General features: G+C 31.1%; 1 protein-coding gene across 1 annotated transcript in view; it reads right to left on the bottom strand.

Moving 5' to 3' along the window:
* Nucleotides 1-300: 300 nt before the first annotated feature.
* Nucleotides 301-26621, bottom strand: part of LOC134710128 (mitogen-activated protein kinase-binding protein 1-like) — a 65368-nt gene continuing 39047 nt past the window's right edge. The window contains exons 21-36 of the mRNA XM_063570336.1: nt 24247-24350; nt 19578-19682; nt 17820-17911; nt 16782-16852; nt 16084-16202; nt 14860-15014; nt 13418-13457; nt 11764-11829; nt 9910-9975; nt 9414-9465; nt 8100-8231; nt 4746-6312; nt 4346-4379; nt 3566-3616; nt 3291-3339; nt 301-2757 (exon numbers count right to left, since the gene is read on the bottom strand). Of these exons, the coding sequence (XP_063426406.1) occupies nt 2750-2757; nt 3291-3339; nt 3566-3616; nt 4346-4379; nt 4746-6312; nt 8100-8231; nt 9414-9465; nt 9910-9975; nt 11764-11829; nt 13418-13457; nt 14860-15014; nt 16084-16202; nt 16782-16852; nt 17820-17911; nt 19578-19682; nt 24247-24350 (2711 nt within the window). The 3' untranslated portion in view covers nt 301-2749. The remainder of the gene's footprint in view (nt 2758-3290; nt 3340-3565; nt 3617-4345; nt 4380-4745; nt 6313-8099; nt 8232-9413; nt 9466-9909; nt 9976-11763; nt 11830-13417; nt 13458-14859; nt 15015-16083; nt 16203-16781; nt 16853-17819; nt 17912-19577; nt 19683-24246; nt 24351-26621) is intronic.

Genomic DNA, 26621 nt, shown 5'->3' with positions numbered 1-26621 from the left:
ATTTTTGGCAATTAAATTAAGCTGAACACTTTTTAGATTAAAACTGGATGCCCAAGGCATGCAGATATTTTCTATCAATATTATATTTATACAATATCACTTTTACACCATTGAAACAAATATCTGTCACTTTTATCGTTCAAACAGATTACATACAATAACCAATTCTCTCCATTTTAAATATATACAAAGAACACATCATTTACAAAACACACAAGCAGCACATATTTGGCACATATATTATATTTTATTGTCACTTATTTGAAATCGAGGGGAGGGGAGTGTAGTTGGAGTATGTTTCACTAACCCATTTATCTCCCTTTAGTAAAAGTACAGAATAAAATTATTTACAATAGTTTCACAAACCTAATTTTGCACAAATGAGGTAATCAATTGCATGTTCATTAAGATAAGTTATTGTGGATTTGTTCATTTTAAGGGATACCAATTTTTCGTGGATTAGGAAAATGCCTATTTCAATGGTTGTTTGATTTCTTGTTTTATAAATAGCCTACAGTAAATTTGTAATTCTTCGAAAATTCAAATTTGGGGACCAATTTTACCTAGGAAATCTAAGACAATTAATATCCCACAAATGATAATGAATCCACAGTATTGTGGATTCATTAATATTCGTTGGATACCAATTTTCGTGGCTTTCGTGGGTACAGAGGAACCACGAATTTCAATATTCAACGAATAACAGATTTCTAAAGGAATGTATGTATACTTTGCCAAAACCAAAATTAAATATCCATGAATATGCAAGTTTTCCTAAAACCACGAAAATTGGTACCCACGAAAATAAATGAATCCACAGTATGTCATTTCTAACTACAAATGTACTATATATACATGCATTATAGGTAAAAGTCCTTTTTAATATTATTGATTTAGTTTTTAGATTTTATCATTTCTATAATAAAGGAGTTACTTCCCTTGAGGTTGGACATTGTTGTCCTTGTGCTATGTTTCGATTGGCTGTAAATCTCACAAAAACACTTGAACACCTTTTCAGTTGGCTACTGTCTAAATAATTGTTTTTACAGAAACTAACAAAGTAGGAATCTAACGGAGTACCTGTTGAAAAAAAGTACCATATGGAGTTAAAATTCAGTATCATGAAAAAAGTCTACTAAAAGAAGTTGTAGGGTAAATGCCAATTAGACATCAACCCAATAAGAAATAAAATGTTAGAACTCAAACTAGGCCACATCAAATAGTGAATTTGGGAAAAAATTAAATGTATGCAGTTGTTATTTAAAATTTTTATTTTTTTTTGAAAATAGAATGTGCTCAAATGTAATACAGAATTTACCTTATTTCAAAACAGAATTGTTACATTAAGGGCAATAGTAAATATTTCTTAGCAATGCACAATTTTATGTGCAAAATCTGTAATTTTCATTGAAATTTTCAAACCCAGCATTAATTGTGGTAGAATGCTTGGACTTGAGAAAAATTATTATTGAAAAAAAAAATAGTGTAGCAAAAATCTAATAATTAATTAAGTTTCTATCTGATGTGACCCTATGGCTATGTTATCCATCTTTACAAGACAACTTTATCTAAATCATGAACAGATCTATTTCCCTACTACTACGATTGGCAAGACAACAAATCAATTAAATATACATCATAATCTCATAAAATTCCCATTATTTACAAAAATATACAATATAAGTGTGCAATACACAACTGATTAAGGACATTTTATGTATTAGTTTTACAAAAACAATTCACTGGTACACATTGCAAACAAAAAATTCTGTAGTTGCCATTAATCTCTGGAATGTCGTTAGTGCAATCAATAAAAATTGTATCAAGCAAAAATTATTTGGCACATATAGGAAAATATAAAGACAATGGTCAATTAGGAAATGAAAAAGCTGGACACTACCAGCTTTCCTAGTAAAAGTTCATACTAGAATTGACATGGAACTAGATCAAGGAAAAAGCCTGCTCTCACCTTTATTTAGGATAACAGTAAGAGCATTTGTGAGGGTATGCATGGGGATTACAGAATAGAGAATAATCGGCCAAAAATTAAATAAATTAATATTGCCTTGACATTTGAAGATAAGAGAGATGAAGACCCCCTCCATCCCAGACAATCATTTGTCTTCAGTAGCATTTCATTTATTTTATGAATGTTATTCACAATCAATCTATTTTTACCTGATCTAAAGACGAAATGTGAAGTGAAAATAAATTGCTGTGAACTTGTTCTTATCTTTTCTTGACAAGAAGATAACTTCTGTTAGTATGTTTTGCATGCAAATTTGTTTATAGATACAAAATAAGTTTTCTGAAAGTTTTGAGGACTCAAGCAATACTCAACAAGCATATTTGCAATTAACCACTGCAAAAAGGAAGCACATACGGTAAAATCCAAGTTAACAACCTCCAAAAACTGAAAGCAAAATTTAAAAATGATTTTCCAAAATATCATGCATCATTTAATTTTAATTTTCTCTCTAAACAAGTTTTGGTATATTGGAAACCAATCAGACAGATACAGAATTAACTTTAAAAGATATTATATCTTCAGGACTAGGTTTATGGTAAGCCTTTCAAAACAATCAATGCCCAGATTTACAAAATTTCTTTTTTTATGATACTTGTGTCCTCTGTAATAGCTAGTTTTATATTTAGTGATAATCTCTCTGCATCTTTCGTTTCCATGGCAACCATAATCAGTGCTGGTACTGCAGCTGCATCCTCCAAGGTTGAATTTCTTGTTTCAGTATCAATTATCTACCAAGAAATTCACAACTAATTAATGGTACATTAAATAAAATGAAGGATTCACCAAAAATTGATCATCTTCCACAAGTATACCATTTGAAGCAGTTATTGTTATTAAAATACCAATGAATGTCACTCAAATTAATTGTATACCATAAAGTATAACCTTGACCCTGCCTAGGGTTAATATAGGCAGGACCAATATTTGTTTATATCCTTTGGTCTTTGGTAAATAGTTAGTATAACCTTGACACTAACTAGGGTTAATATAGGCAGGACCAATACTTGTTTATATCCTTTGGTCTATGGTGAAAAGTAAGTATAACCTCAACAGTTAATTTAGTCAGGACCAATATTTGTTTATATCCATTGGTCTCTGGTGAATAATTATTATAACCTTGACCCTGCATAGGGTTTATACGTCGAATAGTTTTCTTATTGGCAACCATTTCACATTTCCTTTAAAGTTTGTTTGTTTAAGTACTTCTTCGCATCAAACAAACACTCACTTCTTTCTACCATGTATTATTTATATCATTTACCTATAAACTGTCTGATCTGAGCTTCTAAGTGACCTATTCTTTCATCTTTCTGAAAATAAATAAAATGCATTCTTAGCTAATAAAACTTTAATCACCAAAATATGTATGTGTTAAATATCAAATTTAATCTTGATTTATAGGAAAATCTTAGTCTGAAAATAAAAATATCTAAGATTTTGTTTTGAATCATTTTCTTCCTTTATTGATCATGAAAAATCGACATTTTTCTCAAATTTTCTTCCATCTTAATTTTTTTTTTATACGTGCAAACTTACCTTTTCTCCCTCCTCTTCTAAAAATGTTACCCTTTTTTCTAACAATTGAACCTGAAAAAGAAATCCAATTAATACAACAAGAATAAAAATTGTCCAATAAATTCATTCTGAACTTTATAAACTTTATCCTTTTCAACATTTTGAACTCCACAAGCCAATATAACTTTTCAAGTTATATATAAAAAAAAAACAGCTTTTGCTTGATAGATCTGTCCCTTCCTTAATGGAAAATATCACCTTTTTTTCAGAGAAACTTTCTTTTTTTGTCATCACAAATCAAATATTCACTAAGACTTTTGACAGACTAAATAATGGACAAACGGACAAACAGGAATCTGGTGTTCAGTGGTTGACGTCTGTTTATGTGTTTCTCATTTTAATAGAGATTAAACCGTTCGTTTTCCCAGTTTGAATGGATTTACACTAGTAATTTTTGGGGCCCTTTATAGCTTGCTGTTCAGTGTGAGCCAAGGCTCTGTGTTGAAGGCCATACCTTGACCTATAATGGTTACTTTTATAAGTTGTTACTTGGATGAATGGTTGTCTCATCGACACTTATACCACATCTTCCTATATCTAAACAGACCAGGAAAAATATATTGTAGGTGGAGCACAATTAGGCCAGCGCAGAATATAGGAAAGACTTTATTGCAATAAATTCTGTAATATTGAACAAAGTATTAACAAATAGTATTTAAAGTCCCAACGCAAGACAAGGATTCCTGTTTTGTTTTATAAGTTTTTTTATTTTTTAAATTCTAAATATAACACAAATCCTACCTTTTTCAAGATTTCTACAAGGTCAATGGATTTCCTGAAAAATAAAAATGAGTGATGTTAGATTTCTATCATAAGGAGTTTTCTTAAAATAAAACATAAAACCAACATCAATCAATCAATCTTCAATCTTAAAATAAATGAACAAAGGAGTAGTTCCGGTTACCTTATAACTTTGTAAAATGGTTAACATCATGATAAATGATACATTAGAACACTTCTTTTCCAATGAAAAATTCAAAAATATGTTTCTTTTTCAATTTTCCTTCTTCAAAATCTAGCTCACAGTTCTATATTTATTTCTCCATTTATAAGCCTTATGTACTTAACCTTTTTTTTATATTCAAAAAGACACAATTCATGAAAAGCTATTTTTAAATTTATGATGTAGAAAAATTCTTACTCTGATATGGTAATAGTTGATTCTGTTTTATCTGAGATCTCATCGTTACAACTAGGTGGACTAAGGGCTTCACTTGATGAAAACATCTTAGCTGCTGTGTCCGAATCCAAACTGGAACCAATTCCAGACGAATTAGGTGGACTCAGATTTAAGCCTGCTGGCTGACTCAAATTTGTCGAGTCTGAATGACTGTTAGATACTGTTTTTGTTTGATGTTTTGTAGAAGAATTTAGGTTTATTTTAGTAGAAATAGTTATTCGTGGACTAGAACATCTCGGAGACGAACCATCAGACCGTGGAGAAGAATGAGCATTTAACATGGCAATACGTTCACGTACACCTAAAGAAATGTCCTCTTCTGACAGTCCTGTATTGGAATCTTTTGATGAATTAATAGCACTATTATCTTTGGAATGGGATGAAGAATTAGCAGGAATATTGTCTTGAGAATCAGGGGAATTACTAAATTTCAATTGTCTTGGTGAACTATCCCTTTCTGGAATATCATAAGGACTAGCATCTAAATCGGTTAAATTCTGAAAAGCTTGGTCAATTATACTCTTTCTCCGTAATTCTGACACTGTTGTCTCTATTTCAGTAGCTATACCCACTAATTTGGGATCACTTAAATGATCCTGGTTCGATGAAAATTCTGGATATGTAGAAGAATTGGAATGTGAAGGGAATTTAGAGTTAGAACGAGTCTCTCGAACATTGTCAACGGTGACATCAGTTTCTTTTGATTTTTTATCTTCTAATATACCAGACTTGCCCATGAGTATACTTTTAGCCTGGTCTAAAGTCAAATCATTAGAGTTCTGCCTCTTTGCCAAAGTCGCCCTTTTTAAGAAAATATCTTGTTTTGCATTTTTCGCTTGTTCTTTTAATTTTGATGGCAATGTTTGAGGAGGTGGCATTAAGTCTTTATCATTTTTCGAATATTTTGATTTTGCCGATTCTTTGGGTGGATTAGCAGGCAACGACAACCTACCACTACCTTTCAACACACTGCCTTCACCGCGAGAGGATGATGATGACCTTGGAGGTCGTTTAGGTGTACCTGTAGAGTATCTTGAAGGTGGCGTATCTATATCTAACAAATCAGGTGTGCTACTAGACAAATTAAGACGAGCAGACGACAATAGATTTGATTTACTCCCCCTTGATTCAACATCTATATCCATCAAATTAGGCGATGAAGCATGAAATCCTTTTTTCTTTATAAAATTACTTCTCCTTTTGGCCACTGGTCCCTTTGATTTTGAAGTGTCTGAACTATCAGATAATTCACTACTTTTGGGGGTATTTATAATATTTGTAGACGATGGTGTTTTGCTTATTTTGGCTTTCGAACTTTCAGTCTTTTTCATGTAACGATGAGTACTGGGTCCACTTTGTGATTGAGATCTCAGTTCACGCTTAGGTGTTTCATTCAGTGTTTTAGAACTTTCTGATCTTCCTAAGCGTAGGGTAGATGGTCTTGATGACCTCTTGTCGGATTTCGTGCTTTGCCCAGAACTGGACGTTTCACTTCCTGTTTCTGAATCTCTATCCCAAGCTGGAGATCCTGAAAAAAAATGAGGAATAAAATCATTAAAATAAGTCATTTTTAAGCAACATAAAACTATCAATCAAGACATATGAATTTAATATTAAACCTTTATTTTAGAGGTTAAACTTTTGAAGAAAATTTATCATTGCTAAATTCATGCGTTAACAGCCTTGTCAATGTTTTATAAATGATCAATAACATCTCATGATAAAAACTAGCACTGGTGAGTAACCTGAAAAAATCCAGGTTATCTCCCTTTTTTTTTGTTTTTCATTGCATAAATTTCATAAATTGATATAAAACATAATGCAATTGTGATTTCCAACTTGGTTTCAATAAATTTTGTAATAAGAATTTGGTATGGAAAAATTTTAAATAAAACTTGAACAGATTGTTGTTGTATTGTGCCACTTTTCTAATGAATTTTAAAATCTACAGTATTTGGTTATGGTTGATATGAACAAGTGTGCAACCTAAATAGCAAACATTTTCTCGACATGGAAGACTTCACAACTATTCAATAAAATCTATTATTATTTTAGAATATATTCATTTGATTTAAAAATGTTTAATTAATTTTAATGAATTATGAGTGCATTTTTATATTTTGTATATATTATATATGTTTTTAAAAGTAAAATATCCTTCACCGCGTGTCTAGCACACTGAAAAGTTGGAAGCAGAACTATTCTATGAATATATATAATATAAAGTGAAGATTGTTTTTTTTTACTAAGAAATGAATATATATTATTGTTCCTATATACAGATTTAATAATAATAAATGTATTAGAAAGAAGAACATGGTAAAACAGGATGATTTTTACTGGGAAAATATCAATAAAACAAATCAGCTATTTACAACATCTATTTATAAAATTGTGACTATTACTGAACACTAAATGCTCAACATCAACTATGGGTAAAATTATATGTCTTCTTTAGTAGACATCAAAAATGCTAAAACTATTGGTAACAAAGAAAAAACACTAACATTGAAACTCAATAACAATTTGTGCCAAACAACCCCTTTCTCAAAGCTGAAAAGTTGTTTAGGCCACATGAAGTTAAATCTTGGAATCTAATCCTCATCTTCGAAAAAACAAAGTTCGATAGGATTCTTTTTTAAAAACTTTTGGTTGATTTTCACCAAAATATTTAAGAAGTTACATATGAATGAAATAAAGTATCCAGTGGCAGATCCAGGGGGATGGTTCCGGGGTTGGAACCCCCCTTTTTTTTGGACAATCAATGCATTTGAATGGGGACATATAGTTGGAACCCCCTTTGTCCTCGGTTGGGAACCCCCTTTGTCCTCAGTTGGGAACCCCCATTTAAAAATGGCTGGCTCCCCCCTTGCCCCTGGTATCAATTGGAAGAGAGGAGAGAATCTAAAATTAATGACATGTGGCCTAATGCTAAAAATATGCTGAAATGCTATAACATTGCATGTACACATACACAAGTACTACATAAAATACATCAAAGATGTTAGATATATATATATATTTGATAATAGGTATTATAAAAAAATCTGGGTAATGTTGCCAATCGCAAATCTTTCTTTTTGTCTGAATAACATCTGCAACAAATGCAAACATAACAATTTGCCATTAGTAAAAGCTGAACTTCAATGCTTAACTATCTATGTGTTAATTATTGAACAGGGGACAAGTTCAAACTTTCGAACTGTTTCCATGCGTCGGCAACTTTACCCCTGTGAAGTCTACTAATAAAAGCAGGTGTTGGAATCTGACTACGCCACTGTGGTCTGTGTGTGCCAGAAGGCAAGATATTTTTACCGATGCTTTTTCTGATAGGCGTGCTAGGCGTGGATCTACTTTTGAATGGAGGCATTTTCTCTTCTATGATTGGTTGCTTTGGCAGGTCAAAGTTTGACCAACTCATGCGTAAAGTGTTTGGTGTTCTTGGGCCTTAAATGCAATGGAAATATTATAGCACTAGCATAAATATATGTTTATTATCATTTCTATGAAAAATTCATGTTTCCTTATATGGTCAGACATGCATCATTGCCTACAGCATGCCTAACTTAGCAATTATATTTCAAGGTCCTATTCACTATAAATCATAAAAAAATTATGGCAACTCCCACTTTACACACAAAACTGTGGTTAGAGCTTTTGTGAAATGCCCTTCAGTTAACAGCAGAAAATATGTATACGTTAAACAATGTTCTTGTAAGTTGTCAGCACTATTTAGATTGTTGAAAAGCAAAATGTGTTAACTGCTTTTTTCTCCATGTAATTTTAAATTTATAAGTATTTATTCCTAAATTGCCAAAGTGGAATTGAGACAAGAAGCACCCTGTTTCCCTGAACAATACTGGTTTTGATTTCTGATAATTGTGAAAATAGCTCTAGATAAATATAACTATAGCACTTATATCAGTTTGGATATATAAGAGCTAAAATAGTACAGCTGTTAAATCTAAGAACTCCATGAAGCAGTATTATGCCTTTTTAATAATTTACTAGGTAATTTTGACTAAAATGAGTTTTTTGAAAAAAACGATTTAGAGCAAATGATATATATTTGACTAGTGTAAACAAAAATTGCTTTGTAGATAAAATGTTTCTGTAGAATTCCTCTCAAGTCTAGATTTTGGGGAAATAATAATTCAGATATTTACATGATTTAGTATCATCCCAATTAAAGTTTACAGAAAAAAAGAGGGATACATCTAAAATAGGTGTATTAGTTATAATGGTGCCAAAAAGGAATGTGTGAAGGGTAATTTTTATATTTAAGTGATTTATCATAATGGTGTATGTGATTCTATAAACTGTAACATAATTTTTAATCTTTGTGAACCAGTTTTAAAAAAGCCACATGATTTCAAAGTTTCATTTTCGAAACTAACCCATATTTTGTAGAGGGCTTGAATGCCACCATTTTAATCAGTGGTTAAAATTATAATAAATCTAGTTACTAATCTATGTATTTCCCCTACTGATTGTAAAAAATTCTTTGTACTAATAATACATGTTAAATTATGTAAGTATGACATTTTTAGATGAAAACTACTACCTCAATAAAATACACAAATGTCCCTATTATAAATTGTTGAAGATAAAAAAAAAAGTTTTTCTTACGTTTATGAGTGTCCTCTTCCTTTGGCAAGAAGCTGTTTGTCACTTTTGTATCCTAAAATGGAAAAAAATACATATGAAATATTTCCATTTTCCTTCTTTTGCAATTTTTGTACAGTTTTGGTATAGAAAATGAGTATAAAATGGTGTGGCTACCTGATCCAAACTGTTTCACTTTCAACGGCAAACATTAAACAATTTTTAAACACTGTTTTTTTTTCCCTATATAAAATTATATACAAAGGTAAATATGGTATAGTTACAGACTTTTTTGGAGTGTCAAATATACCAATGGGGTGCAATTTTCATAAGGATTTTTGCAAAACTCAATATATGAATTGGGGTGGTTTTGAAATAGCAGTCAAAAGTCTGTAACCAAACTAAAATTTATATGTTAATACCCCACCCCCTGGATTTTTAAATACCTTCTGTAGCAAAAAGAATTAACCAACTGCAATAGTATGGGGTGACAATGAAAGGTATCAGTATTAATACTTACATGACAAGGTGATGACAGGGCACTCTCCACATGTTCTGATTCTGGACTTTCATCCTTCCATGCCATCTATATCATAAAACACATCAATATATTAAATAAAGCAATAGTCTATTTACAAATTTAGTATAAATTGACCCTGTAATAAAAAAAAAAAGAAAAAAAAAAGATCTAATTTTCAGTTGTCTCTATAAGGAGGGGCATGAATTTATATTTGACAATGGAGACTTAGCAAAAGATTAGATTTATGTGTGAAGCCCTGATAATAAAGTTTGAAGTAAATATTAAGTTTTATAAATCTTTCAGTTACATTCCATTTACCAATAGTTATTTTTTCACTATAAATTGGTTAAAACGGTGATATATCACTTTCAACTTATCAAACTTTACATGGGTAGAAGCCAATACTTTCCAGTATAGAACCAGTTTAAGAATGACAAAAGGAAGTAATTATTGTGTAAGAAGTATTTACCATGTAAACCATTCTCTACAGTGTATTTTTTTCTTTTAATGTTGTTACCAAAAGTCCTCTAGATTTAAATTTTGAATCAATTGACAAAAACTACATCTACCTAAAGAGATTACCAGCTGGCTAAATTCTGTATCGTTTAATTTTTTTCATTTTTAAGTTTAAAACTCATGATTTTACAAGGTTTAGAAAGTGGAAAGAGAAAATGGTTTGAAATGTATTTATCCTCTATTTTCTGAAAAGGTGTTATTTGTGGAAAGGAAGTCATTAATATGTAATCTACATCTATATTAAAAGATCCCATTTCAATTTTTTTTTTCGTTACCTGTACATGTACTATTTGAACTTTGAGCAATTTTCCCTCCTGAAACAGATCTTTCAATATATCATATCTATCTACTTTTTATCACCATTTACTTTTACAAGATGATAGTTTAAAAATATGTATTTCAAATTCAAGTTACTATTTTACATATGTCCAATTGGGCAGTTTTTCACACTAAATTAGCAAACCTGGTCTTTTTCTGAATATTTCAATAACCTTGGTTATTTTTTACTCAACCATGCTAAAGTTTGCTTATCTTACAGCTTGCTTTTGACAATTTAAAATGTGAGGCAGTTCTAAGAATGGTGTGAACAAAACATATGAATTATTGCATTCTTACAGTGATGACTTTAACCAAAACCTTTAATTGTAAACTTCCTGAAACTTATCCTACTAAGCATATTCTATTCAAACACTTTATCAAAATAATACTGCATGAAAAAAAAATATATATCATAATTTGTTAAATTAAAATGTTTATTCAAAAGCACATGCAAAATAAGAACATTATTAGAGCAATACTACATGCATTGTAATTTCAAAAAGTTAACAGTGAAAACGTGTACAAAAAATAACAATAATATTTTTATATTAATATCAAATTCTTTAGAAAAGCTTGTTAAAGTTTTACTGTAAGCTATACACAGAGTATAGGAATGAAACTGTTACGTTTCAGTTCATAACAACAATTGATGCTTCAGGATAAACCATCAAGTTTTACAAAATAACGGATAAGATCATCGACACATTTTCAATAGCTATGTCTACCCAATGACGCAATAGAAATTAAACACTATATCGTATGCTGGTAGGGTGAACGAGTTCATCAGTTTTGCAGATCTAACAAGGTCCTGTTTGACTACAGTAACTAACAACTTGACCTTTAGGTTAGCGAACCACATTTCCAACTTGATATTTAATGGCTATTTATCAACAAAAAGGTATGAAAATACTATGTCTGTAAAAAATAAGCTTCTGATCATGCTCTAAGAAACAGACAAGTCATCTACAGTAATGATCTATTTATAGAACAAATGAAACAGATGATTCTACTTTCACTTACAGCTTCAATTTTCTTCCTGGTTTCATCAACAGTACGAGCCATTTCAGATTTTCTTCTTTGAAAAGACTATAAATAAACATATGTTCAGTCTTGAATTTTTATGCATGATTAAATAAATTTGAACTTTTAATTCTTTTAAGCTGAAATATTCACTTTAACAAATGTAAATAAATTTTAGTATACAAGTTTAATAATGTGAATTATCCTACAATTCATATCAGTTTACTACTATGTTTTAAATACTTATGAAGGGAAAATAATTTGTGGTAAACTACAAAACATCTGTTATCCAGGAAACCTCTAAAATAAAAAATAAACATTATAACTTGGATATAAGACTGCAAAATAAACAGGTTTCCATAAACTATATACAAGCCATTCCAAAAAAAAAAAGAAAAAAAGTTGAACAGAAAGTGTGGTACAGACACAAACCATGTGAACAACAGATATAAACTACTACATGAATCGAAGACAAACAAAAAAGGTGGTGCTCCTCCATTGGAGGACCATATAACATCCCACAATATGAAAACAAAACATAACTCCCTCTCCAGTACCTTTGGTCTTTTAATCTGAAAGGTTTCCTTAAAGGCTTTTAGTTCAGATAGCATGTGCTGAAAACAAAATGTTTGACCTTTAAACTCATATATTTCATTTGTCTTTATGATAATTTCAATATCATCACTATGTTTATTATTTTGTAGTATGCCTACATAAAGAGGCCCTGCATGGGGGAACATGGTAATTCCAAAATATTCAGAACAGTAACCACATTCAATAGGAACTATTTGCATATTGATGATCCAAAAGTTCAATTCAGGTACTTTTCAGAAATCAGATATCAAGATTAAACAAGAACTATAGACCCCATGCAGAGCCTCAAAAGTTCTATCAATTGTTCACTCATATAAATAGCTGTGAGAATACAACATATAATCATTGTTATGGTTTTAATAAAAGCTATTACTGAAATACCTTATTTATGATATCAAGGTTAAATATATGAATCAAAATACTGACTTTTCTGATTGGCTGAGGACCTAAGTTATCATCCCCCCTTGATAGAATGCTTTGTTCTCTTTACATGAGGTATGTGACCAAAATGTTCTTACATCAAACTCAAAGATAAATAAAGAAATCTGTCAAACTGAAAGCTTTTTTCCACAAGACTTTTGTATCTATGAGTACAGATTTCATTACATGTTCCAAAAAAAAATTATATTTAGCTCAGTTTATAGCCTTGCTAAATGCTTTTCTTGGGGTAAAAAAAATGTATCTATCCTTTTTTTAAGTATACAAAAGGAGAGTTCTGTGGTGTGCACCTGAGGAAATAGAGTAAATATTCACAAAGTTTTTAGATGTTTCTAAAATCTCTTAATGAAGAAAGACTCTGGTTAAACAATGCATCTTTCTTCACAAAACACCCTAGAATTACAAATCTTGTTTCAGGGCCTCTTTCTAAATGAAGCAACAATATAAAATTTATAAATCTCAAGCTTCTCCCAAAAAAATCTCACTTTGATCACAAATTTGATTGTTCCTAGCATTTTTAGTCTGAATAATAAGACATATTTTGCATAAGTTTCAAATGTGGCATGCAATATTTAGTGATGTGTTATAACTCCATGCAATAACTGTTCAATGGACTACTTACATCATACCAATTGTCCGACTTCTGTTGCACAGCCATACTCCTGTAAAATACATCACAAATAAAACAAAGAAAAAACAAAAAGTCAATTTCAGAATTATTTCAGAATTCTATGTTATTTGTTTCTACTAAAGAGTTGTCTTTATTGGGAATCATACCATATCTTCTACTATTAATAAAGAAAAGCACCTTTCGTTATTTCATAAATTGAACATTAATATTTTTAGAGTCTTATAACAACACTTTAGTGACTGCTTGTTATAAGACTCTCTACATTTTATGTTTTTTATCATAACAACCCTGCCTACCCGAGGTATCCACTTTATGGAATCTATCGTACTACAGATTCACCAGGTGTTGGTTCACTTTCGTTTATTATAAATGTTTTAAGAACAAAATATTTCTTGTTGTCCATGAATTTTGACTTTTGGACATGTCCATGGATTTGGACTTTTGGAAATGTCCATGGATTTGGACTTTTGGACATGTCCATGGATTTGAAATTTTGGACATGACCATGGATTTGGACTTCTGGACATGTACGTGCACATATGAAAACATTACACAGAAGGAAATAATACTACTGTAAATTTAGAAATTATTGAATGCATTTATTATTGCGATGTTATCATTTTAGACTAAAATGCGATTTCAAAGTTTGCGATATTGAGAAAAATTCTGTTTAATTCATATAAAAAAGTTCAAGATGCGAGTTTAAATTATTGCGATTATAACCCTGTCACATTTTTCACAATAATACAAACATCCAAATAATTTCTAAATTTACACTACAGAGACATCGTTTCAACTTCCAAGCCAACCATTTCTAGCTCTCACTCTTAGATGTGGGTCTCATTGGGTTCTAAGCCTGACAAGGGATTGCGAATTTTTTGTAAGCGTGACACATGAAAGTCAAATTATTGTGGGTTGAAAATGGGAAATGAGGTCTTGCGGGACCCGGGAAATGACAAAAAAATGAGAATTGCTTGCGTACATAGTGTAAGCGGGATACGGGGATTGGACCCCCCCCCCCCCCCCCCCCCAATGAGACCCCCTTAGATGGATATTGCTCAGGGGGATTTCTTTCAATATTTTTGTTTTTCCTAGTAACATTACCTTCACCTCTACACTGAACTTTACATTATAGTATAAGAGCTCTGAGGAGGTTTAGCAAACAATAAATCAAAACTTTGTCAAAATTAATGATATTCTAAAGCTATTTCAATTGGCATAATGTTCAAAAGTCCAAATCCAAGTCAGTCTTATTCTGAATAGAACATACTTATTTGACATTATTATGCTATTGGAAATGTATGCAATATTTGTTGCCAGAAATTGTGCAACCACCAATCATTAAATTCAATAGAAATTTACTCATACAGATGTTGTAATACGATAATTATTCAATAAACAGTAGACGTTGATTTTACAGAGGTAATAATTACTTTGGATTTTTAGACTGAAATCTTGCAGATAAGCTCATTCTGAGATCTGGCTGTTCTCCTTTCTGTTTCTCCAAGTCTTCCAAACTTCTTTCAAATCTGTCTTTTGGGATTGGAGAAAATGCCAAGTTTTCAAAGGTATCCTGCATGAACTTTTCCTAATAGAAGAGAACACTTTTTTTTGAATTGCAATTATAAATAGACAATAAAAAAAAGTTAATTGTTTTACATTGTCTTATCGGGGCCTTTTATAGCTAGACTATGCAATATGGGCTTTGCTCACTGTTGAAGGCCGTATGGTGACCTATAGTTGTTAATGTCTGTGTCATTTTGGTCTTTTGTGGATAGTTGTCTCATTGGCAATCATACCACATCTTCTTTCTTATATAATGTTAAACATAAATCAACTTTCAATTTCAATTCTTTCAAAAATTAAGAATATTATTGCCTGTTTTATTTCTCAAATTTTATTGTAATCAAATACTCTTTTGTCGATTTGTGTGTGTTCATCTAGGATGCTCACAATAGAGATTTATGATAGAGGCTAGTGCATGGTGTTTTTGATATTGAAGTATGTTACTTTAATTCAGTACGGCAGTGGTTGAAAACAGAATACCTTCTAATTAGTTTTGTTTTTTCCTTGAATCCTTCATTCAACTAAAATGTAGATCTATCTATAATACTTAATTTTCTGGTATAAAGCTGTATTTGACAGAAGATTTTTCCTGTTCTAAATTATCAGCATTGGGGGATCCAGGAAAGGGGCGTGGTCTGGGGGTTGGAACCCTCTTTTTTGGGGGCTGATCAAGGCACATGAATGGGGACATATAGTTGGAACCCCCTGTGTCCGTGGTTGGGACCCCCTTTTAAATTGGCTGAATCCTCCCCTGATCAGGTAGCATCTCTCTGAAGTAACCTTGTGAGAGTATATCGTTGATGCTAATTGAATAGTTATATACTCATTGTGTTTTTTAAAGTATCATTCCTCTGATGGTGTGACCTAATTTGAATGAAAAATTACATAGCATATTCAGATTTTTTTCTAATGGCTTTTGAATTAATGTGAGAGTAGGTCTAAAAAAATGTTACTGTTCTGTTAAGCTGTATATGAAGTGTTGAAGTGTGATTGGATGTTACTGACTTTGTGTCTTTGATACATTCATTAAATATGGTTCTGGATTTGTATAGAATCTGGATGTGTTGCTTAGCTTAAATAGAGTTACCTACCCTGTTCTGTGTTTTCTGAAATCCTTCATCTGAGGGAGTAACTGGGTTTGATGGGAATGAATCATTATCATTTTCATTATCGATGTCTTCTAATGATACAGGATCTGTCATGTCTGATTCTGAAATTAATAAAATTCACAGTCAATATCTAAGTACTTCTTACATTTGTACTGAATCAAGTGCAAGTTTTGGAAATACTTGTTCTGTGAATTACATTTACATGCATAAAGTAATACTAGGAAGTTTTAACCTGGAAAAAAACCCCTCTCTTTGAGGTTCTTAATAAATTTACAATTCCAAAACTTTACTTTGTTCATTGATCCATGAAATCAGATCAAGGTCAAGTGAAAACTGTCTGACTGGCATATTACAGTTAATATCCAATCTCTCATAAGAGAGAAACTAACATTACAAAAATCTTAACTTATTTTTCAAAAAGTCACTGAATCATGAAAATGAGGTTAAGGAAAATGGTTATGTGTCAGACGAAAGGTTCGTAACATAACGAATATATCTACAAAGTATGAAGCATACAGGTCTTCCACCTTCTAAAACATATAGCATTTGAATAGTGAGCAAACACCTCTGCCACCGGATCACTATCCCTATGTCAAGCTTTCTTAGACAAAAGTCACAGGTTCAACAAAAACTAAGGATTATATTGTGTGGCCTCATTGAGGTCATATTTTCTGATTTACCTGCATCTTGACTCTTGTTAGTCAGACTACGTCTCCTGTTCTCTCCTAATCCAGGATATATTGTGAAAGCACTACAATGAAAAGTAGACAAAATATATCTTTCAGAATATAACTGTTAGAATTATATTTAAATAATGTGTAATAGACATACCTGTAGCCAGGGGGGTTCGGAGGGTTCGGACGAACCCCCCCATGAAAGCAAATAAGCACTGTTAAACTCAATGTTCTGTTTGAATTGTGACTGTTAAAGTCAAGTTAGTGAGTCCAACGAACCCCCCCCCCCCCCCCCCCTTGGAAATTCCTGGCTACGGGCCAGATAGATACATGTATTTGTGTGTGTTTGACGATATCTTATGTACATGGAGAAATTTTGGTAAGAGTCTTGAAATTTTGGATTTGAACTTTATCTTTACTGACAAAGTGTAATCAAATAGAAAATAAACATGAAATCAAGTATTAACAAAAATTTAACTTATATGTAAACCACATTAAAATATAAACCCAATCCAGCATTTCAGAGAGTTGTTTATGGAAGACATTTACCACGGTTGTTCCTGAAAATGGCAGTACATCGTTGATAGCTTAGTTTTTCAAGAAACTCAGGCATGAACAGCAAATAATCCCCCTTTTCCTCATAGCACCTGAAATCATCCCTAGTTTTTGAGAGGTTTAGCACTATAAAACCAGATTCAATCCACCATTTTCTATATTTGTAAATGCCTGTACCAAGTCAGAAATATGACAGTTGTTGTCCATTCATTTGATGTATTTTGTCGTTTGATTTTGCCATTTGATTATGGACTTTCTGTTTTTAATTTTGGTTTGGTATTTTTGTGATTTTCCTTTTTCCTTTCTTTTTTAAACCCCAATAAAACCATTTTTGGTTATGGTAAAACATTGTATTAAATGAGATTACAGGAGTAACTCATATTTATTTCCTTTAAAAAAAAGCCTGATTCCTGTCAGAGATGCTGTTTTACTGACAGGACCCAAAACAGATGTTGATTCCTTGTGTAATGCATGAGACACAATAATTACCTTTCATTAGTACTGGATGTATCTTCACTCGGTAGATATATAACATCTCCGTCTTGTATCTCATCCATACTGTCACTTCTTGCAATGGTTGTCTATAACATTCAAAACAAACATCTTCATTTTTTTTTTTACGACAAGTGCAAGCAATATGTTTTTATGCCCCACCTACGATAGTAGAGGGGCATTATGTTTTCTGGTCTGTGTGTCCGTTCGTTTGTCCGTCTGTTCGTTCGTCCGTCCGTCAGTCCGTCTGTTTGTTCGTCCGTCTGTTACACTTCAGGTTAAAGTTTTTGGTCAAGGTAGTTTTTGATGAAGTTGAAGTCCAATCAACTTGAAACTTAGTATACATGTTTCCTTTGATAAGATCATTTTTTAATGCCAAATTAGAGAATTTATTCCAATTTCACGGTCCAGTAAACATAGAAAATGATAGTGCGAGTGGGGCATCCTGTACTGTGGACACATTCTTGTTTTTTATGTATTTGAATAATTTTTCTGGGCCTCTTGTTATTATTTTGGATTACTAGGATATGTGTTTCCAAGGATCTTTTTGAACTATCTGAGGCATTTTTATAAACCAATTCTGAAAGTGTATAACTATTAACTAGAGCTGTCAATATAGCCAACTGAAACCCTTGCACAATCCTTTCCAGGTATTTGGTAAAATTAATTTCTACAGTACAAAAGTTATGCCCAAGGCACAAAACATAACAGATGGAAAGACAGATAAGATGATTTGTATATACCCTCTGAGTACAAAACTAAAGGGATGTGTTTATTCAAGATCAAAATGTGACAGTGAACTATGAACATCTCAATAATAAAAGCTTGCATCTCAGTTTTTACAAGCAGTAAAACTAATCTATAATAGTACTGGATTTAACTTGTAAATAATATTGCATCACATTACAGAAATTCAAGGACATTTAAATGACCAAATCATGCTGACCACTACATTTCAAGTTCACAGATTGACTTAAAAGATTTTTTAAGTGCACCACTAAAATTAAAGATTTTTTAATACTTTAAAATGAACTTGTCTTCTTTCTAGGTCATAACTTTACTTAATATTACTGGTAAACATGATTATACAGAATAAAATTAGCTGTGGGTTATGTGTAAATGAGATGGTTACTACCGACATATTAAAACCACCATCAGATTAAAATCACATCTTTAACAACAGATCAAGCCTTATTGCAATGAGGAAAGCTCTAACACTTTCTATGACTAAAAAGATTGGGAATTTATCAACAAAAACTATAAAAGATCTTCCATGAAAAATAAAAGGCCACAAACACCAAAAACATTAACATATAATACCACAGTGACCTAGTTATAGACTTGGAACAGGTACTTTTTTTTATATTTTCTTTGGATGTACCAACCAACCTAACAGCTAAATTCAGCAAGCTTACATATCCCACCATATTTAAAGGAAACATCTGCTATGATGTACTGTAACCAAATTGTCCTACTCACAAAAGCAAAATATATGAGGAGTTGATGACAGAAGCCCTTTTTATGAACAAATTTCGATCTATTCTCATCATAGACTTATATTATACCAATTATTCAATTTATGACAGATTGTCAAAAGGTCCAAAAAAAATGTCTGTTATGCATTTTTTTAATTTTTTTTTTATTAAAATTCATTTTATTTCAAAACTGAATAAATCAACTTTTTACAGTGATCAACCTCCATTTTTTCTATGAAAAAATCTAAATAAAATGAACTTAATAAAATAGTCAACAAACCTCGTCCCATGTGGTATGGCTGTCATCTTCTCTGTGGAATGATGGGAAGAAATCTTCATCGTCCTCACCTTGGTTACTCTCATCATCAAATATAACTGGTATCTTCTGTAAATGGCAATTATTTATCTAAATTGGTCATGATAAGAATTATAAAATAATGGTATAGTTAAAATTCTCCTCACTAATGATGTGATATCAAATATCTTATGAAATTTATACTATCTACCTAAAATATCTGCTTAACTTCCTAAAACAAGAATGTGTCCACAGTACACGGATGCCCCACTCGCACTATCATTTTCTATGTTTACTGGACCGTGAAATTGGAATAAATTCTCTAATTTGGCATTAAAATTAAAATGATCTTATCAAAGGGAACATGTTTACTAAGTTTCAAGTTGATTGGACTACAACTTCATCAAAAACTACCTTGACCAAAAACTTTAACCTGAAGTGTAACAGACGGACGAACGAACAGACGCACAGACCAGAAAACATAATGCCCCTCTACTATCGTAGGTGGGGCATAAAAACATCTATTTCAGGTAGGAATAAGGTTAAGTGTTTATGTGCACAATTTGAGTAGTTTGTTCAACTTATTTTTTTTTTTTTTATCTTGGACTGAGGGGGTTGTGAAGAATTTATCTGTACATTCTGTAGAAAAATTTGAGTCAACTGAAAGGGGTAACAATAACCTTTAATTCAAGTCAATATGTTTACAAACAAGTCAAAGAAATTTCAGATTAAACAAAAAATAATTATCCTAAAATAAATTTCAAAATCATGAGTGTTTCTTGTTAGTCTGTTGGATTTAAACGATAATAAATGTCCTTTTTTCAATAAATTTTGAATGAATTTAAGCTACTAGATTTGTTATAGGAACCTTATTGCCTTCTGACTGACAGTCAATTGTTTTTTGACTAAGTGTGCACAGAATTTGTTACAAAAATTACTAAATCAAGTGTCAACAAAAGCACTTTTCCTCAATCTTTGAAAACAAATTTAAAACTGAGAAGAAATAAGTGATAAGAGTAATCTATCATCTTTCTAAAACAATTGTTTCCATGCAACTTGAATCTTTACATTTCAACTGTCCTTTGTTCCATGAACTTGCCAAAGACCCTAATGTACTGTAATTCAGAAATTTTTGCATGCATTCATTTTTTTACATAAATAAGGCTGTTAGTTTTCTCGTTTGAATTGTTTTACATTGTCTTATCAGGGCCTTTTGTAGCTGACTATGCGGTATGGGCTTTGCTCATTGTTGAAGGCTGTTCAGTGATCTATAGTTGTTAATGTCTGTGTCATTTTGGTCTTTTGTGGATAGTTTTTTCATTGGCCATCATACCACATCTTCTTTTTTATATACAAATATCATATTACAAATTCTTATTATTGCGATATTGACCTAGCTTGTTGCAATATTCACAAAAATAAAAACCTTGCAACATTTTCTGGATTTACAGTACATGTATCACCTACTTAAATGATCTATACAGGTAAATGTTGACCAAATTATTAGGACTACAATAAATCTGAATAAAATTTTAAATATTAAAGTTTTAAAGATAGTATATATGGTGTAAACTTTGCCATTTGTGTAAATTTAAAGCTATCATTTGTTTAGGACAAACTTGTATATTAAAAGGCATTGTTTAAGACTTATGGAAAAACATTGACAGTGAGGCGTTGGTATTGACGGACTCAATGATGTTATGAAACAGATAAGTAAATCCGTATAAACCCATTTATAAAGACATTGATTGACAAGGATGACACTTAAACCACTACTGACAGATAAAATATGCACTTTAATCCACGACAAATCAAATGTTAAATTCAATAGGCAATTTATATCTGACGGTCAACAACTTGTCTGCAATATTGACAGAAAACATTCGTATTTTACTTGGAATTTTTAACATGTAGCTCCCATACATTGTTTTACACATGTCTGCATTACCAGAGATTTGAAATATTCCAATATAAAAAAATATTTAATGCAGCGTAAACGATAAGAGGATAGATATGTTATGAGTGAATAGATTATGACAGTTAAGCATCTAAAAATTAATTGAATATTACACATATTTCTTACTAGGTCTTGTGACCTAAGAACGGCATGTAAAAATCACTTACACTTAACAATAGGAGCTACAGCCCATATACAAATAATAATATACTTCAATAAAATAAATTAGGCTTATATGAGACAGTGTGTCAAAAAGTTATAGATCAATATAATTTCCTTTTTGAATTTGAAATGCTTCTGATTACTTAGGTCTAGCTGAGGCTGAGTAAAAAGCATAACTCACTACAGTTATCTTTCTTAATTTCTATGAATTTTTTTCAGGTTTTAGTAACATTATAAAGTCATGTTCAAATAAATAGTTAAGTCCATTTTCTACCTTTTCAAATTTCCATTATTTAAATACAATTTATTTTTTCATTTACTTTTAATATTCAATATTTCAAATCATTTAAATTTCAGTCAAAATAAAGTTTATTGTTTTAGTCCAAATCAAGTGGTTAACTTTCAGTCCAAATCAAGCTTGCTTATTTTCGTCCATATCAAGTTAATTATTTTTGTTTAAATCTAGTTTTTTACTTTTGTGTCAAAACAAGTTCTTATATTTTTGTTTTCTGAAATCAGGCTATATTTTGTTATTCAATTTTTAGAAATTTATTCTTGATACATAGTATCAATATCAGATAATTGTTGATGGATGTCGCTAGGAAATAGAAAGATTTTAAATATAAGTTTAACATAAATCTACTGTAATAAATTACATTAATCCATTTTTAGTCATAGCATAAAACAACCTTTCAATTATTTGGGGTTTTTTTATTGTCAAAATATACAGAAATCTAGACTTAACTCTGTTAAGTATCCTGTTTTTTAAGCGGTCACAATGGGTCTTTTAAGGTTTTTTAAGCAGTCAGAATGGGTCTTTTTAAGTCCACCATGGATATGTTTTGAAAGCAAAAGTAGGAAATTACAAACCAACAAGATTAATTAGCTTTGAATTGGTCTCGATGAAAAATTTAGAGCTAGAAATGAGCAGGTAACTGCATAATTCTTTTAAGACATTTTGATCATTTATTTTAATTAAGTAAGATTTATAGTTTTTATCACTGTAGAAATTATGTAATGTAGTATAGCAATGTGCTAAGATGAACTTAAATTTTCTCCTAGCGTCAAGAAATTTTCTCCTAGCATCAAGAAAATTTACTATCAAATACCAGGCTTTATAATTTTTTTAATGATTTATAAGAGGGCTGGAATGCCCACTGGTCCGAGAACACAATTAATTCGAAGTGCATTTCTTTTAGAACATAAATGAAAATTAAAAAAATCCCACCTGCGCTTTCTCAATGAAACTTTTACAGTGTGTTGTACTACTTTTGGGACAAATTATATCAAAATTATAGAAAACTTCATTGTCTCTAACTCAAAATATGGACAATTTTATCTTTAGGGCGTCTTGAAATCTTTTGAGAGCGTCCGAAGTGCTATATTTCAACCTTTTTCACCTGGACCAAATCACTACTTTCCTTTAAAATTCTGGACCCAAATTTTTTTACAGTGTAATTTCACCCCCCTACTTACAATTTGAGGCATTAAACATGGATAAATTAATTTGGAAGGGGTATTAAAATAAATGGCAAGTAACCCACTGTTAACACTAGGGACTATATTCGTGAACAACGAAAATCAAGGGACGACAATTGTGGTCTCGGACCCACTGTCAGGAATCAGACAGGCATTTTCTGCTACCTGATTTGCATCAAATTGCTTAAAATTTATTGTTTTTCTTCAGAACTCAACTAATGAGGGGGGATAGGAGGAGTCCTGATCCCGAAAATCCTGGACTTAAAAAAACGAAATCCTGAGGTCTCGAATTTAAATAAAGTAAATGCCGACGTCCCGAAATCCAAAAAAGGATTTCCAGATCCCGAAATACCGAGCTTAAAAACACCCGATCCCGGCGTCCCAATAAAGGTCCTATCCCCCTCACTAATTATCTGTTACCTTTTTTTTTTTGCAAAAATGTAACCTGATATGTCAAAATGAGTTGATTCTTTAACTTCATAAAGAAAAGTGTACATTTTAAACGGCATGTACCTAAAAAAACTATTAACAACATTTGGCAAGATTTTTTACTGATTTTTGTCATGACGGTTCCCTCATAATACAACCCTCTTATATCTTTGGATTTTGTCATACATAATAGCTTCAAAGTTTAAAACTTTAAGCTTATCATGCAAACAAAGCGACAACTGTCAATATTTTGTAATAAACTATTCTATTATACATTTTTGTATTACTTTCTGCAGCTAAAGGTCCTGATTATACCATCATACTCATACACTGTGGACTATTAATTTTTCATGAATACCAAATTTCGTGGATATCTAATTTCAACATGTTTTTTTCCAAGTCAACTTTAACTGGCCTATAGAAAATTTGTAATTCATGGAATATTCAAATTTGTGATTCACCTGTTTCACAAAATCAACGAATAATGGTATCCAACGAATTATAAATCCACAGTATTATTAATACTTCAAATTGTCATTATTGCACAATATAATTAATTTTGCAAATTCATGATAATATCTAAAATGCTTCAATTTTTTTCTTCAGTTATAGTAACAAATCACTTACCCTTGGGGTATTTTCTGGGTGTGACATAACCATGGTCTCCCTCCTAATGTTGGGGATATCATCCTCTTCATCATCACCAGGTGGTAATTTCCGTATGTTTCGGTCTAAAATGTAGAGAATTTGTAAATACACCAAGTCAGATTTATCCATTATTATTTCTCTAATATCTCTTATTACACTGATTCTTCACTATTTCATGTCTACAAAACTTATCCACCTTTTTTACTGGCTCTTTTTAAACTATGTTTAAGCAATCTCCCTAGAGGTGCATTAATTCACATCTCTCTTCCTTTAAATCATGCTTTTTATCAACATCTGGCAAAAGTCAATTCCAATTACTTAGGTGCTTTTTCTCTTCAATTCAATTTCTTTTTTCAAATGCTTTCCTGTCAGTATTAAGTAACTCCAAATAAAACAGAAGTACTAATTCAGTCATTAATTATATATCCGATTGGAATTCTTTTATTTCCACTATTTCTTTGATCAGTAGTATTATCAATGAAGTAAGTAGCTGCACTTCGTATAAAACTTAAGTCCGAGTATCTTTTGCCAATCTTTCATGACTTTTTACAATCATGCCGTAGATAAGATTTCCATTACAATTAAATCTCCTTTGTATAGGTAAGTTACTTAATCAGACCAACTTATCAAAAGTCCAGGTGAAAATCTTCACAGATCATTTCACAGATTAACTTTTACTTAATTAGTGTTCCTCCCCGATAAAAAAAATTGCTTTGGTAGTTAGAAGTTATTTTGCATTTTATTACAAAATAAAGACATCATTTGTTAAATTCTAAATCAACAAATGAACTTTATAAATACAGTAAGTTTATGGCTTTTAATGGTAACAAATTTGTTTCTCTTTTTTTCTTCTCTATATAGTATCCACTGTTATATTATTTGTACGTTTCCTGCATTTTATTTAGATACACATAGAATAAGTCAAGTATTAAACACCTTAATTAATATTTTCCTTGCTTTGTAAATACAAAAAAGTTAAATAAGGAACCGCACACATTAAAAAATTCAAAGCACTTCTGCAATAACCTTTGAAATTGTTTTTATTCTGAATTTTTTTTTAAAAGTAATATAGATTGACAATTTGATTAACATGTCCAGTGATAAATACTTCATGCATATCCAGGATAATTATTCAATATTTTGAACACAAATTTTGCACAGGATTTGTAGTAGTGAAAAATACCAAAAGAGAAAAGGTAAAACTTCCTGAGTCATTACACATACATCCATTTAATTACATTGACTAGTAATGTGACGCTTTTAAGTTTGACATTTTAATAACATGTATTTCCCATCATTCAATGCTATCAGCAAGGTTAGAAGCAGAATCAGCCTCATTTGGTATTATTCACAAATGACAAAACATCTACATGATGGGTTATAAAAACAGCAATCAAATTTTCATGTGTTGCAAATATCACATATAAAAGGAAATACTAGTAACTAACAAAATTAATTTTACTTTTTAATATCTTACAAAAAATGTAGGCTTAATCAAGATCCAAAATATTGTTATTTTCCGTAAATGTTGTATTTCCAAGAGGAATAACTTTATTTGAAATAGTTGGACTGCTCTCTTCTGTGACCTTACTGATAACAGCATTTTCTATTAACTTAATTAAACTTTTATAAAAAATTAAGGTATGAGAGTGCTTACATTCAATTTTATATAAATTACATTTCAAAGTGACTTAAAAAATAATAAATCACCAAAACAATTCTGACTCTTCCAAGACATTTTGAATTAAACATCATGACGAGTCTAGAAGAAATGTAGACTTGAGAGTGCTCACAATGCCATTATATATAAAAAACTAATATTTCCAAGGGACATAACTCTTTTATCAATAGTTGAATAATCTAGATTTTGGAACTATTTTGTTATAAATTTCATACATATCTGGCAACAATTGTACAGGAGAATAAAAAAAGAATAAAATGTTTGAATTCAATTTCAATCCATTAAAAAATACTGTATAAGAAGTTTCCAATACAAAAACTTTGTTTAAGTATTTAAGCTTCAATGCCATAAAAAAAAAAATCTTTATCATGGAACAAGAATTTGGTGAAGCTTAATTTTGCTTAAATAGCTATAAGGGCTATACATGTAAATTTTGATGACATCAATTTTGAAATTCTTCCAGAATTGTTAATCGTGGGTCTCATTGGGGTCTAAGCGTGATGCGGGATTGCCGATTTTTCGTAAGCGTGAAACGTGAAAGTCAAATTATTGTGTCGTGAAAACGGGAAATGAGGTCTTGCGGGACCCGGGAAATGACAAAAAAATGAGAATTGCTTACGCACATAGTGTAAGCGGGATACAGGAATCTAACAAAACAGTAAGCGGGATCCGG

The sequence above is a fragment of the Mytilus trossulus genome, chromosome 3 (genome assembly GCF_036588685.1).
Source record: "Mytilus trossulus isolate FHL-02 chromosome 3, PNRI_Mtr1.1.1.hap1, whole genome shotgun sequence".
Classification (NCBI taxonomy): Eukaryota; Metazoa; Mollusca; class Bivalvia; order Mytilida; family Mytilidae; genus Mytilus; species Mytilus trossulus.
This window is presented reverse-complemented; position numbering and strand designations above follow the sequence as displayed.